The sequence below is a fragment of the Electrona antarctica genome, assembly GCF_951216825.1.
Source record: "Electrona antarctica genome assembly, chromosome: 4".
NCBI lineage: Eukaryota > Metazoa > Chordata > Actinopteri > Myctophiformes > Myctophidae > Electrona > Electrona antarctica.
The window spans coordinates 47,936,409-47,955,970 of NC_136809.1; the positions used below are offsets into that span (position 1 = coordinate 47,936,409).

At 45.1% G+C, this 19,562-nt stretch overlaps 1 protein-coding gene across 1 annotated transcript in view; it reads right to left on the reverse strand.

Moving 5' to 3' along the window:
- Positions 1–628: 628 nt before the first annotated feature.
- Positions 629–19,562, reverse strand: part of grin2bb (glutamate receptor, ionotropic, N-methyl D-aspartate 2B-b) — a gene marked incomplete at its 3' end in the record, with an annotated part of 184,499 nt that continues 165,565 nt past the window's right edge. Inside the window, exons 13-15 of the mRNA XM_079499184.1 lie at positions 18,852–19,039; positions 6,012–6,250; positions 629–2,938 (exon numbers count right to left, since the gene is read on the reverse strand). Coding sequence (XP_079355310.1) covers positions 629–2,938; positions 6,012–6,250; positions 18,852–19,039 — 2,737 coding nt within the window. The remainder of the gene's footprint in view (positions 2,939–6,011; positions 6,251–18,851; positions 19,040–19,562) is intronic.

Genomic DNA, 19,562 nt, shown 5'->3' on the forward strand with positions numbered 1-19,562 from the left:
AAATACAAAATAAAAACAAGCCCAAACTCATCATCATAAAGAATGGAATCATAATCAATAGCATTATTAATATTATCAATACAATTGTTATTTAATTTACCCTGTTACTTCAACAAAAGCGTTTGATTTCTCATTCATGATTGTATTTCCGTTGCTAAGCAAAAACAAAACGTTTCTTTTGGTGTACAGAGCGCCAGAAGGGAGGGAATGACAATAAGGGTGTGAAGGAGAGCAGCAGAGATGGAAAGATGTTATCTTTTTCTTTCATCTCCATTCCTCCCTCCCTCCCATCCCATCTTCCTCTGAGTCTAAGAGAGCAGCAGCAGAAACTTCTCTCTCCCCCCCCCAAAAAAAGAAGGAAAAGACTTCACCAACAGCTTAGTCTGCAGTGGGCAGTGGCCTTGGCTCATTGTCCAACTTCTCTTCATTTTAGTGGCATGAGGCCAACAGAATAAGTGGTCTTTCTAACAGGAAAGCCATCTTCCTCTCTTCCCTCCTCACTTCCTCTGTTCCTTTCTCCACATCCACCAGACTGATTCTGGACAGGCTTTTCATGAATGTGTCTCTCATTTCCACCACCCCATATATCTTTCTCTCTCTCTCTCTCACTCGCTCAGAATCTTTCCTCTCAGACGTCCGACTCAATGCTGGAGAGCTTTTCATAAACGTGTCCATTGCTGGGGCCGTTGAAAGGTCTTTGTCCTAATGCGTCCCTACCACCTAGGAGTACCTTGTTGGTCCCCATGTGGTTCCCCTGCATGGGTCCTCCCACCCCGCCCAGACACAGGTCGTTGGGGAACCTGGGGGCCACGTTGGACATCACCCCTGCGGTGGCCGACGCCGGCAAATAGGACGCAGCTCCCATGGAGCCACGGAAGTCTCCTCCTCCTCGGCTGTTGTTGAGCAGCTGCTGCTGATGTTGCTGCGTCTGTGGCTTTTTGAAGTAGTACGGTGGTTTGGCACCGTGTAAAAGACACTGGTCGTCACCGAAGGTTGGGATGAAGGGGTTCTGGTTCACCTTATCTGGGTAGAGAGATTTAGACAAGGAGTAAGTCCCGGCCGCCCTGCTGCCACCACCACCTCCACCACCACCTCCACCACCACCACCACCACCACCACCACCACCACCGCCCCCACCTCCCACCATAGCTCTATCTCTGTCCCTCAGGTCTCTCTCCCCAACTGATCGCCGGTGCAACCCCCCATCGCTTCCACGGAATGAACTGAAGGAGGAGCCTCCTTTCGCCCTATCCCCAATATCACCACCGCCTGCATACCTCTCAAACACGTGGGCATAGGGGCTGGGGCCCTCCATGAAACGATCTCTGTCTTTCAAGCTCACGCTTCGTGGTTGGGGGAGCTTCCCCCCGCCTGCTCCTGCCATGCGACTAGCCCCTTCCCTCTGCAGGTCTACAAATGTGTCATAGGAGTGCTGCCTTCGCAAGACCCTCCCCCCTGGCCCTAGCTTCCTGCGCTGCGTCTGAGCTTGGGACTGGCTAATCCCTACGCCACTCTTCCCACCGCTAAACGCAATGTTATTGTCTTCGCTGATGTTGTAGAGATTGCTTGGTTGTTTCTTACAGGACTCGCACCTCTTACTGCCAGCAGAGCTGGGGCGGGTGGTGCCCCCTCCCCCTACACCTCCCCCGTGGTGAGCTAGGCAGTTGTGACACTCCCAGTCGCCCCCGGCTATGCCCCCCCCTCCTATCCCAGGACCACCCTTCTCCCAGCAGGTGTGAGCCTGCTGCCCCGCTGCCACCGAGCCCAGCCCGCTCTTACACTCGGACTTCTTGCTTTTACCTTTCAAGAAGTCCTCCACGGGAACCAGGCTGCCAACACCACCTCCTCCGCCTCCACCACCCTCCTGCTCCCACATGGCCTTGCCCTCCTTGGAGCGGAATGGGTCCGCGTAGAAATTTTCCCTCAGGATATCTTTCTCGTTGCGGAACAAGTAAGGCGAAGAGTTACCCACTCCTCCTCCTCCTCGCTTCCGCTCCAGGGGCGGCGAGGCCGAGCGGTGCGCCATGGGGCCGTGAGGGAAGTGGTGGTGGACGGTGTGGTGGTGGGCTCTCCGTCTGAGGCCGTCCAGCGCTATCTCGTCCTGCTCCCGTCTGCACTTGGCCGAGGCCGGGCGCTTTTTCAGACTGTCCCTGTACTGCTTGCGCCTCTTGGCGCCCTCCAGGTTGCCGTAGGTGACGGTGTGCGTGGAGATATCCGACGCGTCGTCGTCGCCGCCCCCCGAGCCTCCCCCACCCCCGCCGCCGTACCCGTCCTGACCCCGGACGAGCCCCATGCTGGACGTGCCTCCCTTGAAAGAGAACCTGCCGTAGACATTGTTTGCCTTGAACGCGCCCTGCTGGCCGGAGCCCGCGGAGGCGTGTCCGGCGATCAGGTCAAACTTATTGGTGTTCCGGTGGGTCATGGAGGCACGGGGCTGGGTGGTGAAGATGGGCGCCACGCCTACCCCTAAGCCGTCGCAATCGAACATCCCACCCTCCAGCGAGCTAGCGCTGCCCAAGCTACGCGGCCTATTAGGCGGGGGTCCGGACATACCCAGAGCGGGGTGGTGGTGCAGGTAATGGTCCTGGTACAGGTTGCTGTCCTTCAGGGGCAAGTTGCCAAAAGTCCTCTCCACCTCGCCGATGTAGTCACTGAACATGTTGTCCTTGCAGTCCGCCGGATGGCCCGCCAGGCTGCGCCGTTGCTCCTGCATGTCGTAGATAGTGGACTCGCGGCCGCCGTGGCCGTAGTCCAGGGCGGTGTGTGGCGAGCCGTTCGTGACGCCCGGGATGGCCGTCATGTCCTTGGCGGTGCGGAGCAGCCGCAGGATGTTGGAGTGAGTGTTGTTCATCATGTTGATGTTCATGGTGCCGGAGGGGGAGTCCGTGTTGGACTCTTTCTCCTCGATCTGCACCCCATGGATGCAGCTCCAGATGCCCTGGAGGGAGAGAACAGGACAGGAGCAGGGAGGGAGAGAGAGAGAGAGAGAGAGAGAGAGAGAGAGAGAGAGAGAGAGAGAGAGAGAGAGAGAGAGAGAGAGCATAAGAGGAAGCAACCAGTGAGAGGAGAACAATCAAACAGAGTAAGAGAAGTGACGTGTGTGATAGGGGAGAGGTTTGGGAGGTGCTAACACAGAGTTAAGGATCAAATGGGATTCACCAGGATTGTTGTAGCGACTACCTCTTCCCATCAAACCAAATTAAAAGTAGCACTATGTCATAGAAAACCCGCAGCTGACATAACTAAAGAAGGTGATTAGCAGACACACAGCAGGAGAAAATCAATCAAGGTGGGAAGTGGGACATCAAGCGTGAGGAAAAACCAAACAAAAATAAAATCAACAAGCAAAATGTATATTTTGGCTCCTACAAGGATAGAGGAAAATGAGACGGGGCACACAGACAGACAGATTAACAAACTAGCGTCAGAGAGCAAGAGAGAGGGAGACAGAGAGGGATTAATGCACTGCCCAGACAGACAGAACAGTCTGTCTGACCAGACCCTTGTTTGCACACTATTAAACAGTAATAGGAGTTGAGTTAATAACCCATCTAAAAAACTACCGGACCTTCCTCTGCATGTTCAGTTTACACGAGAGCAGAAATAAATTAAAATAACTGAAATACAAGATTCAGAATATTCGAATACTTAATCATTCACCTACAAGTCAGAGCTGAAATCTGTGCGTAAATTTGACAATATGCATTCACTAAGCCTCTGGTTCTGACCACCAATCAATGATTTTATACTTGTTTTTCTCATAGCATCAACGTCAAGGAAACACATCATATCTTCTATCTGTAGTTGGGATGTATTTAGTGATATCAGAACATGAGCGAAAGCTATTTAAAATGTCACTATCCACGTGTATTTTCTTCCAACGGCGCCTGCCAGTGGCCAGCAAGCCGTGGGTATTCAAGTGCGATACAAAATTCAGGACGCTCTTATATGAAATAGACTTTGCGCACACGCAAACTGTCACGGGCCGAATCTGTGCTTGATGGCTTATAAAAGCATGGACTTTGAAGAGATGACGGCTTGACGGAGAAGTCAAACATACTGTACGTGTTGAAATGGCAGCTGTAAAGGGTTGCGTGGCCGAATACGATAGCCAAATGCCAAAAGATCAGGGGCACCGTAAACCCGTCAGCCAGCATGCAGGCCAGAATTCCTCAAAGGCGTTAACTTGTCACACAACGTTTCCGTGTCCGTCTCCTATAGTGACCGTCCCTGTCTCCGAGCTGCATTCATGAATCTGAAACTATAACCGTCTCTTTTATGCGTCCATTCTTTTGTCATTTTTGTCCCGTCTATCTTATCTCCGTCACTGGACATTCTGCGGAGCGGCAGACGGACGGACGCCCCGATGGGATTGTCTCTTTTTTTTAATCTCTCCACGTCCGTAGCGAGTAGCGACTACGGCTGCAGGGAATGGAAATAGAACAGAGGTTAGCGGCACGCCAGACAATCCATTCTTTTCTGCGCTCCCCGCTTCCTGATCGTGGCTATTCTTCCTTATCACTCCTCCCTATAACTCGATCTCGTTCTCCCACTCTCTCTATTTTTAAGTCTCACTTCTTCCCTATAGTCGTCCCTATATGCCGTATGTGTGTGCAGGTGACTTGAGAGCCATACTGTCTCCAAATCATTTCTCCTCCCTCCCACCTCAACTTGAGTGTTAAACCAGGCATGGAAAAGTGTAATGGAGTATTGGAAATCACCTGCCATGGGAAATAATAGCAGACACTCTTGAATAGTGAAGCTAAATGGATACCGCGATGTAACTGTCTGAATAAAATCGGCCTCGTGTGCGTATGTATGTATGCATCCAACAAAAAATCTGATTGCATTAAACGACGTGAGACGATGTTAAACTCACTTTGCCACTCACGTTATGCATGCGCATAACCTCTATAGAGCGTCGCAGTCCCGCCCCGTTTCATGACGACGCCAGGCCCAGGAAATGATTCCCAATGCATTTTTCCCATAGACATTTAAAAAAGTATTTATTTAAAGACGGTTACGCCGCGGACAAAGCCAACTCGAGACAACTCATGACAACAAACACAATATTTTGGACCAAACAAATAATTACAAAGAAGAAAAACAACAAAAAAAGTGTTGTAACCTGCCGTTTTTTTCTTCTTTCTAATTATTTGTTCGGCCCAAAAAATTGTGTTTGTTGTCATGATTTGTCACGACAAGTGTTGGCTTTGTCCGCGGCGTAAACGTCTTTAAATAAATACTGAACGGAGAATCATTTCCTGGGCCCTGGTAAGGGGCGGGACTGCAACGCTCTATAGGACAGCCCTAATAACATCTGTGCCAGACCTTTATAGTGCACAGGCTTTGATTTTGAGACAATAGGAAGTAGGTATTTCAATGTGCGTGGGTAATTCATTGGCAAGGCAGCGTCTTTGTGAGAAGAGTGGTGGAGGCATGCTGACACGGGCAAGGAATTTCCATGTTCGCATGAATGAAAGGTCTTTGTTTTGTTTATGTGTGAGCGCCTGGCTTATAAAGGCACACGCTGCTCGTATGGCGTGTTTCATGAACCATTAGCTCAGAGTTAGTGCATCATGACATTCAGCCCCGGGACGCGGATGATTGGACGGTGTAAAAGCAAATGAATGAGATGGAGAAATGTTTCTTTATGATGGGCAAAATCCACTCAAAAGACTTAAATTGGTAGCTACAAATAAGAGGGAGATGGCATGTGATGGAGGACATGCACTCAAAACCCATGCTGCATGTGGCCCGGCCGGCTGGCATGGACGTCTGGACTGCAAATGGCATCTGACGGGTTCGACTCCCCATCTCTCTCACCCCATTTCCTGTCAGACTACTGCATCTATCAATAAAGGCACGACACCTCCCAAAATGTCACAGCCAGGTGAGTCATTCTACCCCTGTGACATGTCAATCATGGCTGGTGGTCTCAAAAGCCTTTGCTGTATCTTTTGTCAGAACTAATGTCAGCTTTAGCAAACATAAACAATGCATAATCATACCCTGCTGATGGAGAAGGTCAAACTCGGCTTGCCCGTGCACACCCCCATGAAGCAGAAGCGGAGCTGCCAGTAGAACAAGTGTTCGGAGATGAAGGTGATTAGTGACAAAGCCATGGCGGCCCCCAGCATGTAAAAGACCCCCGCCATGTTGTCCACGTCCAGTTGGCTGGACATCACCTCGTTCTTCTCATTGTGACAGATCCCAGTCAGCCACATAGCCTCCAGCTCCTCCATCTCACCTGCAACGAGAGGCAAGACAAAAAAAAAGGTTATTGTGTGTGTGTATGTGCGATTGTGCGTGCGTGCGAATGCGCGTCTATTACTTTATAAAGGCCAAGTGTACAACTGCAGCGGCAACACAGAAATGTGTGGGGAGGAATTAATTGGCACGACTAAATTGTGGAGGAACAAGGGGCAACAAATAATTGGCTACTTTAAAGCACTGTTTCCCAAACAGTGGGTCGGGAGTCGGGAGTCGGGACCAATTTGTGGGTCACAACTCACGGAGCAATTTTTATGGGTCACGACTTGGATCCCGGGCAAACGGCTAATCTCTTTTTTGGGTCTCGACCTGAAAAGTTTGGGAACCACTGATTTTTATCACAAAACCTGTGCCTGCCTGCCTGCCTGCCTGTCTGAACTCAAAGTTTAGCCTTTGGATACACCTGTAAGGTCGTCGAGGCTAGTGCAAGTGCTATGGCAAGTGCTATGGCAAGTGCTATGGGCCAAGATGGAGTCTAAAGAGGTGGGTTTAGACTACGGCGGAAGATTGGGAGTCTGCAGTTCTGATCCCAGTTCTGGGAAGTTCCATAGTTTTGGAGCCAGAAGGGAGAAGAGTCTGGGACGTGTGGAGCACTGTCCCAGCTTTTTTAGTGAATGCTCTGCCAGCCTCCCTGTGTTGGCTGATCTACCCCAACAACTCAGGCTTTGAAGATATGGGGGTGCCATACCTTTGGTTGCTTTGAAGGCCAGCATCAGTTTTATACTCTGTGGAGGCAGCAACCGGGAGCCAATGGAGGGAGCTGAGAAGGGGGAGACATGTGAGAATTGGAGTGGCATAAGTGCCGGGCCCAATTCTCCTGGGTTCTCTTTTTCCCTTCCTCCTTATGCTCCTACCATTCTCTTTTTCTTCTCTCTCCCATCGCTCAATTTTTCTCTATGGCTTGCTTTCTACTGCCAGCTCCTTACACTGACCTCCTGTAAACTCACCCTCAATCTGCAGCATTTGTCCATATGTTCGTCTGATTTGTTTAGACGTATTGGGGACCAGTGTCCAAGAAGTACAAACTTATACAAACTTACAACACATCCCATCATGATGCCCTGTGAGCTTGTAGATTGGCTATATTTCGAATATAGCTTAAGTATAGGCAATATTCCTGACCGAGTAGCGGGTGGAGGCCACTCCCCCCGCACCTGGGGTAAACTGTTAACACCTTGGAGGAAGTTCAAGGTCATGGTCAAGTGCCCAACACGGAGATTGATAAATAGGACGGAGATTAATGATAACAAAACCGTTCGCATCGCTCTAGAGCCTAGGAGCGCTTGTTGCCCGATCCGATGACGTGTCAAAAAGTGACACGTCATCGAAAATCTCCCCTGCCTGTTTAGCTGACGAAAACGAAAATCTTAAAACGATCATAACTCCCGATCTAAATCATCCCGTCTAATTCTGAAAAAATATCCTGTGTTTGACGGCCTTCCACGGTCCAGTCGCTATTCGCGATAGATTTATTATTACCTCCCGTTGTTGTCGATCGACTCTAGAGTGGTGTGGCTATTGTTAGCTGCTACACAAACATGCACACCAGCTTCCGGTGCGCCGGTCAAAGTGGTCTGTGCGCTATAAATGATGGGCACATGGATGAAATGGATTAAATAGTTCCGGGCCTCCAAGGTGTTAAGCACTTCCGGTTATCATGTCTGTCAGTGTTTACATGCTAGAGACTATTGCAGCTAGCAACACAACAGAACTACCTCTACCTCTCATAATCTAGGTACTCAACACTAGGTATACTGCATTGTGGATTGCATAGTTTTTTTTTTTACTATTAGTTAACAATTTGAATGCTGGCCATTTTGAGCAGAGCTATTCCGCCGGTGCTAAAGGTGATGCATTGAACGAAGGACCTTGTCTGAGGCCCACAGTAAATGTTCTCTTATAGCGAGAATCACACAGCATACCTCAAAAGAAAGCGTAACTTGTCCACTCTAATTTTTTAAAATAATTGTGATTTTACCATCTTCCATTCTGGAGATATGCACCTTTATGTAACACCTGCTTTTGTAGTAGCCTACTCTTCTTGAACAGAAAGGCTAATTAGAAGCGGTTTTAAAAACTCGGAAAGCCGTGCTCGCGCTGAGTTCCCTCCGATGTTTTTAGGCGGTTAGTATTACTGCCAAACAACACATTTGCCATGTTCTATCTGACCGGCGTTGATCATCATGATAAAGAAATAACCGCTCGCACAGGCGATACAATCCATGCGTGAAGAAATGAAGAAAAAAGGAGAGAAATCTGACGGAGACACTGAAGTCACACTCGGATCAGATTACACACACAACCCCTCCCTCCATTGAAAGTCACATGAGAGAGCCCTCCCCTCCCTGAAACAAAGATATTATAAGATAAACAAGAAGACTGCAGCCAGCTTGGTTATGAAGACGAAGCCATTATTTTGCCACGAGATGCATGGGAGTCTCCAGCCTTTACGTGAGTGACAATACGGGGGCTGGGCTGCCTCGTGCTGTTTTCAGGAAGGGAGGGGGTGAGGCATTTTTTTCTTTTTTTTTTGCGTGATCGGAGGGTTGTGCTATCATCCGATGCTAGTTGATAAAGTGCCCAGGTGTGTAGAAAGACGATTGAAAGTAATCAATAAAAACATGCGGTAAACGTAGAAATCCCTTTCCCGCACGTGACGTTTGAGATTTGAACCACGTAGAAATCCTTCTCCCGCACGCAACTTGTTAAGACTTAAGAGTAGGTGGGTTGGCTAATTTCTAATTTTGACAGGGGAGAGTTTCCCCGACCGGCCGGTTTCAGACATTGTACTGTATGTATATTGTGTTATTGATGCTTTGAATGAATGTAATATGAATGTAATATGCTATTTATTATTATTTCATTAAGATGAAATGTATACATGATATAGTGGATATATTATGAACAGATATCGCGTGCATGGGTTATGTTTATCATGCATTCTGTCAGTTGACGTATTGTAAAACATTTAAATGTAAAAAACGTAAAAATGTATTTAACAAAAGCCAACGGTGTGTGTGCTCATCATGACATAATTAGTGGTACTGGAGAAGTGGAGCTGACATCTGACTGCAGGTGAAAGGTTTGCTAGGAGTCATTCAACTCTGTTCCATTTACTGATTGGGTTCAACACTTTCCTTCAAATCAGGCTTCAAATACATAAAGCTGTTGCATTTGTATATTAGCACAAAATCAATCCGTGGAGAAACTGGAGGGTTCAGACATTGGAGGTAAAATGTACTTTCCAGCTTAGTTTGAGGTGTAGTTACAGTAACCTGCTATGGGTCAGACTGTAGTCTGACGTCTATATTTTAGATTATTATTAATTCAGCTTTCACATTTTACAGTCAGGCAAACATGTTCTCTCCTTAGTAAATTAATAGCAGTTAGATAATGATGCGCATCTGTGTAGTAGTTGTGTGTTAGCCGAGCTTAGCCTCAAACCTCAAAGATATAAAACGATGTATGGCTTGGGTGTCAAGCTGATGAAATAACATTACTTTCAACAACATCCCCAAACACATAATATGCTCTCTACCTGTGCTCAAACGGTTTGTTGTATTATTAATCAGTAAATCAGAAGTAAAGCAAATACGTTTGATCAAGTACGACAATCCATAGAGCGAGAATCACTAGCGGCAACCGGAACACTCGGAATACCATGTATAGAATATGGGTTTTGTATTAATAATACACATCTGAAAAGTCAAGAAAAAAAGTTACAATCCTACTGGAGTAAAAAAGTGCAATGTTTGCCTCTGAGAGGTAGTATAGTAGAAGTACAGTATCGAAAAATGGAAATACTCAAGTAAAAGTACCCAAAAGGTGTACTTAAGTAGAGTACTTGAGTAAATGTACATTTAGTTAGCCTACTTTTCCCACCAGTGGAAGTATTGCACACTCGCACAGTTAATCCAGTTGTGTCTACAACCGCATCATCCACACCTCTTGTGTACTAACAGAGGGCGACACGTGAGTACACACCGGATGAGTTTGACCTTCATGTGGGCCAACGTATGCACGCTGACAGCTGAGAGATATGGTCTGTGATACGAGATGAGACGTCTCATACAATGACCGATCAGGCGTGTGTGTGTGTGTGTGTGTGTGTGTGTGTGTGTGTGTGTGTGTGTGTGTGTGTGTGTGTGGATCGAGGGTACACACCGATGTCCATCGTTAGAGGGAGACGTGTCCTTTTGTTATACCTCTGAAATGTCAGATAGAATTGCAACTAATGCATGCAGACAGGCTGCCCATGTGAGTCGCGCACGCACACACACACGCACACGCACACACACACACACACACACACACACACACACACACACACACAGCTGACACCATATATTTCTCCGTTTCCCTGACAAAGCTTTCGGTGTCGGACTGCGTTGAACGATCCTCCTCCTGGATGTGATCGCTGATGAGCGTTCTCTTTGCACTGACCCCATCCATCCATCACAGAAACTAACTGGGACACGACACCGTAGCACATGTCAAGTACATATACTGCACGGTCAAAGACGATACCATGGGCCATTGTGTGTCTGTGTGTGTTTGTGTGTGTGTGTGTGTCAGTGCCGTAGCTACCTATACGCGCAATATGCACTGCGAGTAGGGCGACACGCCGAGGGGGGGCAACAAAATGTGCCAAAAAGTGCCAAGTGTGCCATGAAGTGACCCTCATATTAACAGTTTTCTCCACGGCTCCGCCGCGTAATAGCGAGCACCCGTGTGTGCGTCCTCACAAACAGCAAAAGTAGCCGAACTGCATGAGAAAACGCAGGGACAGGGGGGACAGCACAAATACATCCGAGTAGGGCAACCAAATGGTCAGCTACGTCCCTGTGTGTGTGTGTGTGTGTGTGTGTGTGTGCGTGCGTGCGTGCGTGCGTGCTCTAAATTTAGGTGCTGAAGTTCTGAACACAGTATTGCGAGGTATGTGATCAGGCATGTTGTTAATAAAATCATACCTATCACCGTTGGCAAAATGCTATAGCCGCATTGTGTTAATCCAAATGCTCATGTCAACTTTGTCCAGACTAATTTAAGTGAGTCCATGATTTTCCTGACAGCCCCTGATACACGTGGCAATTTTTTCGTCAATATCAACTGACAACATCAACATCAATGGGCAACATGATGAGACACAGGGCAACAGTAATTTTGGGCAACAGGCAACATGTCTCCCAAGATGCATTGTTCTGGTAAAAGAAAAAAAGAAAACAATGTTCCAGAGTTGGGGGAGAAATGGAGGGTGAAGAATATGCTGCCTTAACAATCCTATTTTCTTCAGCTTTTCTTTTGCAAAAGTAAGAAAATACAACACTTTTTTATCTCAAATACACAACTCAATGTAAATTAAAATGTAATAACAGAAATAAAGTAATTAGCCTACTTGGTAAAGAGGCAGAAATGTGAAATTAGCTACCTGTTATTAGCCTAGCATAACTATGTTGTGTACTTTAATGACATGCTACATTTTTACATATACTATACATATTGCACACAATAACTCAATACATTGTTGGATATGAGTTGGAAACCATAACAATCTAAAAGAATAAATAAGTTGTGAAAATCTACAAATCTATATTGTTGTACGAAGAAGTAGGGCATTCATTTAAGGAATAATTGTCTGCCGGACAGCAGCTAGCCACACACCCCCTGGTTATCCTGGTTTATAATATATATTATATATTTTCATTAGCACTAAAGAGAAGCGGCTTTGGACCAGGAGATGGTTACTACGGCGACACAGGGGGTCTTACAACCAACTTTTAAGAGAGCTGGCTGAAGAGGACCCCCCTACATACAGAAATTGGCTAAGAATGGATGAAGTTACATTCAATGATATACTGAAGATGGTGGAGCCAGCCATTCGCAGACAGGATACAGTAATGAGGCAGGCAATTCCCCCAGGAGAAAGACTAGCCATCACTCTGCGCTACCTTGCTACAGGACACACATTTGGTGAATTGGAGACCTCGTTTCGTGTGAGCCGCCACAGCATTGCAAAGATTGTAGTGGAAACATGCAACGCCCTGTTTGAACAGCTTAGGAAGACACACATAAAGGTGCCCGCTACAACTGAGGAATGGAAACAAATTGCCATACAGTTTGAAGACAAGTGGAACTACCCACACTGTGTCGGAGCCCTGGATGGGAAACATATTATTATACACCCACCAAGAGAGTCAGGATCTCACTTCTTTAATTATAAAAATGCCAATTCAGTTGTTCTGATGGCATTAGTTGATGCAGACCTCAGGTTCTTGTACATTGATGTTGGAACCAATGGCAAAGTCAGTGATGGAGGTGTGTGGAACAAATGTGGTCTCAAAGCTGCTCTGGAGAACAACACCCTGAACCTCCCAACACCTGAGACCTTGCCTGGAAGGGAAGTCCCTTTGCCATACGTGGTAGTGGCAGACGAAGCCTTTGGAATGAAGCCCTGGCTAATGAAGCCATATCCCAGAAGAGAAATAACTGTGGAAAGGGAAATCCATAACTACAGGCTGTCTAGGGCAAGGCGTACTGTGGAAAATGCATTTGGAATACTGGCTAACAGATTCCGAGTGTTCCAACATCCAATGTTGGTTGAGCCAGCAAAGGTTGTCAGCATCACAAAGGCAGCATGTGCTCTCCACAACTACCTCCGCACTCAAAAACTCACTCGGCAAGTGTACACCCCCACCTCTTTGATCGACCAGGAAGATATACTGACGGGGCAAATCAGACCAGGAACCTGGCGCGAGGAACGTCCTCCAACAGGTCTGCTGCCTCTTGTAGCATCTGCTAACAGGAACCCATCCATGGAAGCAAAGGATGTCCGAGAGGAGTACTGCTCCTACTTTAATACCAATGGAGCAGTCAGTTGGCAGAGGAGATCCATCGGATTGGAGTAGCCTGTATAGATTCTCTAAACATTATTTGATTTTGGTTTCCAACAGTTATTTGGTAATTGGCTGTGTAATCTGTGTTTAACTTTAAAATCTTAATGAATTATCTTTATTTACATGTATTGGTCAATTTAACATGGAATAAAAATGTTTCGTTGCTATAAATTCTTCTTAACCCATTATTAAATCATGACAGTTTTCTTAAAAACCCATGTTTCTATGTAAGGACCCCCAAAAATATATGTAATTGGCCTCCATCTGAAAATATGTTGTTCCAGGGATCCCCCCAGGAGCAAAGATTTGAGTTAAAAATGTTCACTCTGAAAGAATGTATTCAATGATTTGCGCCACATTTTCACGATTTTCAAAAATAGCAGACCTACGAGCTTGTAGATCTGCTATTTTTCAATAGCTAAAGAACATAATGCTAAATGCTTAAAACACCAAAAGGGGTTCCCGCCCAAAATGTGTTAACATATTAAACATTATTAAATGAATTAAAATATTCAAAAATATATAGGCCTACCCTTATAAACAGATTAATCGCCCAGGACGAAGTTATTTGTCCTTTCTATTAGTAACGCCCGACGCTCAGGACGAAGTATTGTCCTAGAGACGAAGTTTATTGATACGAGAACAGATCGCCTGGCTGTATAGCCCAGGCGCGCCTGCTGGGCTCTCCTCGGTGACGCGCAAGACTGAGACGTCATCAAAAAACTCCCTCCTCTGTTTAGCTGATGAAAACGAAAATCTTAAAACGTTCATAAATCGCGATCTAAATCATCCCGTCTTTTTCTGAAAAAAGATCCTGTGTTAGACGGCGCTCCGCGGTCCAGTCGCTAGTCTCGATAGATTTATTCTTGTCTCCCGTTGTTGTCGATCGATTCTAAAGTGCTGTGGCTATTGTTAGCTGCTACACAACATCATGAACTTCCGGCCGGTCCGTCCGGAAAAGGCGTCCGTGTTTATAAATCGACTGGGCGCATGAATGTAATGGATTAAATAGTTCCGGGCAATTAAAGTGTAAATCTTTAACTCTGAGTGTAAAATGAAACCAAATGGACCTGTAAAATTGTTAAACATCTGCATTACTTCCAGGTGGTCCCCAGCTAAATGGACCCTGGTAACCAAATGGACCCTTATAGATCTTTAACTCTTCAGACTGCATGAGACTGTAAAATAAAAACAAATTATTGTTAAACATCTGCATTACTTAATTTACAAGAAGTCTACACAATTAGAGAATGTAGAAGACATTTTATTTTGGTCAAAGTCTGTTATCTCTCCTTTGGTACCAACATCAATACAGCATGGGTTTGTGAACAAATTCATAAACAATAACAAGATAATAACTGAGGTCAGTCCGCTGCCCCCCAGGTTGGCAGAGGAAGTGTAGCGCCCAGGATTACATTAGATAATTGACACTGGGTGAAAAAATGGGTTGCAAAATCGTGGGATAAAAAATATATATATTAAAAAAAAGAATTACCACAAACAAAAATGGATGATTTTACTTTAGGGCTAGACCCTCTTAACCCATTCAGGCCTGACGTCGAAATAAAAAAATAAAGTTAAAAAGAATAGCAGACCTACAAGTTCATAGCGCGCCACTTGGTGGCGCGCTATGAGCTTGTAGATCTGCTATTTTTCAATAGCTAAATTATAACATAATGTATGTAACCACCAAAAGGGGTTCCCGCTCAAAATGGGTTAACTAATATCTATGCCAAAAATAGCTCTACAAATAAATAAATAATAAATCTACAAGCTCACAACATGTGAGCTTACTCCTCTGAATATGTATGGAGAGTCTCAATCATTTTTCTTTTAATCATTTTAACCTGGTCATCGGGCATGTCATTGAAGTATTCTTCAACGTATTTGAAAAAACCTGCATGTTTGGAGACTGTTGGTTTTTTTAAAAAGTCTATAGCAAAGTCCATAGCCTCCAAAGCCCGTTCTTTGGGAGGTCTTTTGCGTTTCTCACTTGGCTGCTGAGTCACACTGTTGGACGTGGAGGGCATAGGGTCAAGAGACGGGGACAGGGGAATGGGAGGGGAAGGGGCAGCTGGAAAGTGAGGGGGTTCATTTTCATTTGAGGCTGGAGATGGGAGAATTTCCAGATTATCTGAACTTTTATCTGGCTCCCCAACACCACTCAAGAACAAAAAATGTTTGTAAAATTTCCATTTTGGAATGTAGACTTCTTCTGCTCCGGCACCCGACCTACTGCTGTTCGTGACAGCCTTGTGTTCCCGTTGAAATACTGTTCGTAGGTTCTTGAATTTGCTTGTTATGTCTCCAACTGCAAGAAAGCAAACAAACACCACATCAGTTAAAAACGCTTTGTGTTCCCTTTCAACATTTTCAAAATAGTGACCCAGGGTGCCCAATGTTATTTGACATTTTATTTATTTGTTATAAAAATAAAAAATAAATCACAAAAAAACAATATTTTGGGCCAATTAAAAAAAGACTATATACCAAATTTCCCACTTTAAACAAAAGAAGCCTGTCGGCTGCCGGACTATTGCTTTTTTTTAAACAATCTAGAACAGGAAAAAAAGGAGTGCGGTGGTGCGCGAACCCCTCATAGAGTCTACTACTATTCAAATTGAAAATCGCTCCTATGCCACCAAAATGTGGAACGCCCTACCAACAGTCATTAAGACATGCAAATCCCCTTCAAAACCGCTCTCAAAGGGCACCTGCGGACATCTGCAATTCGAAACTGGCCCCCGTAAAATCTGAATCCCCCCCACCCCTTTTCCCCCCTCACTGTATATGTTTCTTTTCCCTTTTTACCTCCTTTATGATGAATTCCTGTTCTGTTCTTTGACTATATAGTGTCTATTTGTACGTCTATTTGTACGTCTCTAAATGTTTTGATGAATTGAACAAGGTGGACCCTCTTGTAAACAAGTGTAATGCTTAATTGGGTCGTCCACACTCCACTCACAGTTAACAGTTTGTGCTTGAAATGTACTGTAATTCTGCAAACTGTTAATAAATATTTCAATCAATCAATCAAAACAAGCAGTGACATAAGTACTGATCTTACCTGTGAAAGGCACCAGCTGCTGTTCAGACAGCCTTCCTCTAATGCATTCCAGGGCCCGGGCTCTCAGGTCACGCCTTTGGTAGACTTTTGCCTTGTGGTTCCACAAGACATCGTTCTCTGTGCAACACAACATGACAAGTGCAACATGTGATCATTTTGGAAGATAATAATAAAACTTAAATTCATTTAAATCATTGACCGATACAGTGACACACTAGTGCATTGTTTGTCAAAACATTTCCAGTCAAGGACCCTCAAATATAATGAACCATCACTTCATTTGATATGATTTTGAACTTAAATCAGAATAGCCAAATGTATTGTACCAACTAATAGGATACCCACATATCAAAGATTCCTGGTGGTTTCCAGACAGCACTTGACAATGCACTAGTGCAGACAGTGGTTCTCCAATTTTTCATGTCAAAGACCCCCAAATTGACCCCCATTTGAAAACAAATGTCAGGGACCCCACAAGAGAAGATTTTTACGACTCAAGCAGTGATTCTCAACCATTTTAATTCCAAGGACCCCCATTTTATATTGTCAAATCAATGTTATATTAACTCAGTGTGCAAATGGAACCAAATCTCTGAGTTACATCCCCATAAGGGTCCATTTGGTTCCTAACTATCCTTTAGCTGGGTACCCCCTAGAACTCCCTCAAGGACCCCTGGGGGTCCCCGGACCCCACTTTGAGAACCAATGCACTAGTGTACAGTCATAATCTCCCTCAAATTATCACATTGGTATATTTGGCACATCCTTTATCATATTTAAAACTTTACCATATCATTACGAAGCTTTTTACTAGCTCCGTGGTGGCTCATTCACTGAATCCAAAACACAGTGGGAGGTTTTAGTACCAGTGGAAATAGACGACGCCGTTTTTTTTTCAAACACGTGTAGTGACATAACAAATAAAGTAGCTAAATGCAATGACATGTTCAGTGATGGTTTTATAGTAATATATTAAGAACGGGCTGTTTCAGCACTGTCAAATCCATTTCACCTCATTATAGTACCGCAGACAAGCACGTCCGTCAGCCAGCCGATATACACTGCGGTATACAAATAGGCTATATACGCTCGTCGCTCAATGACAAATTTGACGGCAAAAAAACCCGCCTACAATTCGTTTGTTTGTATTGAATAATTTCCACCAAACAGTTGTTCTCAAAATGTTCACTTACCAGAATAAAAAGTAATAAGGAGTAGTTCCTTCTCCTCTGTCCACTGCGCAGAAAGTGCCGCCATGTTTTTTCACTTCTCAGGGACGGGGAGAAAGCACCACGTGACGTCAATGAGGGCTGTGATTGGAGGATTGCCGATATGTTGACCAGTAGAGGTCGCTGATGATCTGACTTTTCTAAACAACTAGGATTGATCAGGGATTGATCCTACTCAATGGAGAAGTGGAAAGTCAACATTGATTATTGACATTGCTTGTTGATATTGACGAAAAAATTGCCACGTGTATCAGGGGCCTAAAGACACCTGGGTGACATGTGCAGTGTTGGCACTTTTTTAATTCCTTCTTCTGTGGTCTAGTCTGGTCTGTGGAGGGATGAATGTGCTATTTATTTTTTCCTGGTGTTCACCCTGAATTTGCATGTGGCTTTAATTGTTTCAAATATGAAAGAAGCAGTGTGCATACCAAACGATTCGTGGAACTGGATGAAGGCAAGCAATGTACTGTATAGCATGGGGAATGTATTGGACTGCAATGAGGGAATTATTAAGCTATTTAGAGCTATAGTATAGAGAGGATGCATGAGAAGAAAAATGTTCTTCCATAGTATACCTGTAAATAGTTCAAGGCAATTCTCAATACAAAATGTAAACAGCTGTAATAGAGTGCTAGGAATGTCCTTTTGCAGGCCAACCCAGATGTTAAAACCATTATGGGTTATGGTACATTTACAATAAAAAATGGTTCCAGTGGGTTTTGGGTAAATGTACAAAATAAACTGTAGCAACAAAGGCTTATGATATTCAGACATTCGGTTCATAAGATAATCTTCACAAATCAACACACTGCGTAATTCATGAACATGAAACTAGACTTAATCACACAATCTGCAGAAAATCGAAAACTCTACAGTAAATTAACACAGAAATGTGGCAAGGGAACGGATCGCAAACCCACTTCCAGGTTTTATGACTATAAATCAGTGGTTTTCAGAGTATAATTACTATAATAGGAAACCAAATGTTTTTTTGTGTGGACAAAACGCTATCCACAAAATATTCTACGTTTCGGGTCTTGAGCGGCTAACTCTCACCAAATCGTCGTCCGTGGCTCAAATCGGCATTAAACAAACTGCCCCGCCGATAAGTTGGTTCTGTATACAGTGGGGAACTCATGTTTTTGTTTGTCTTGGTGTTATGTTTTTCTGTACTATGTGTTATTTTTGTTGTTGGTGTTGAACAGACCTGTGAAGATGAATATCCTTCGGGACAATAAACATTATTATTATTATGCCCAATAAATAATGGACCTTCATGATCAGAATCATCTTTTCTGTCACCTTGATATGAAAAGGGTTGAAAACCACTGCTATATTAAATAGTGAGGTTTCACATTGAAAAGAAACTGGAAGGCTTCAGGTCCTTACCGTCTCCAAACAGCATGAGGATGGCCAGGTCTACGGCTCTCTTCCAGCCGGAGTCCTTCTGGATGGCGATGCCGTAGCCGGTGGTGGCGAACACCTTGCCACTGCCGATGGTCACCAGCTTACAGCCCTCGTCTCTGCCCGCCATGTAGTTCAGAACGGCCGCGTCGTAGATGAATGCATCCAGTTTACTGGGAGGGAAGAGACGGGAAGAGATGGAAACTGACAATAAGATGTGAATAAGTGCCACTTGACTGGACATGTCTGTTCCTGAGTCGACCATTGTAAAAAGCTGAAATCCTCAATTTCTTTTTTTTTTTTTTGGAAGATTTAGATGATGTATTTTGGGGATTTTTGCCTTTATTTTGAATGAACAGTGGTGAGAGGGGTGAGACGGCAAAGGTCGTCGAGATCCGAACCCGCAACATGCTGTCAGGTTGCAGCAGCCTATAGGTGCATGCCCGGACCGCCACCCTAGCTGTCCGCCGTGTCAGAAACACTATTTGTTGACAATTGTCATCCTTAGGGTGTGGTCTATAAGGAGGATTTATACTTACACACATGATTCACACACACATTCATACACCGATGGGCGATGGCGGAGGAAACCATGCAAGGCACCAACCTGCATGTCGGGAGCAATTAGGGGTACAGAGTCTTGCTCAAGGACACTTCGACTCTGGGGAGCGAGAGAGGGCACTGGGCACACACCTT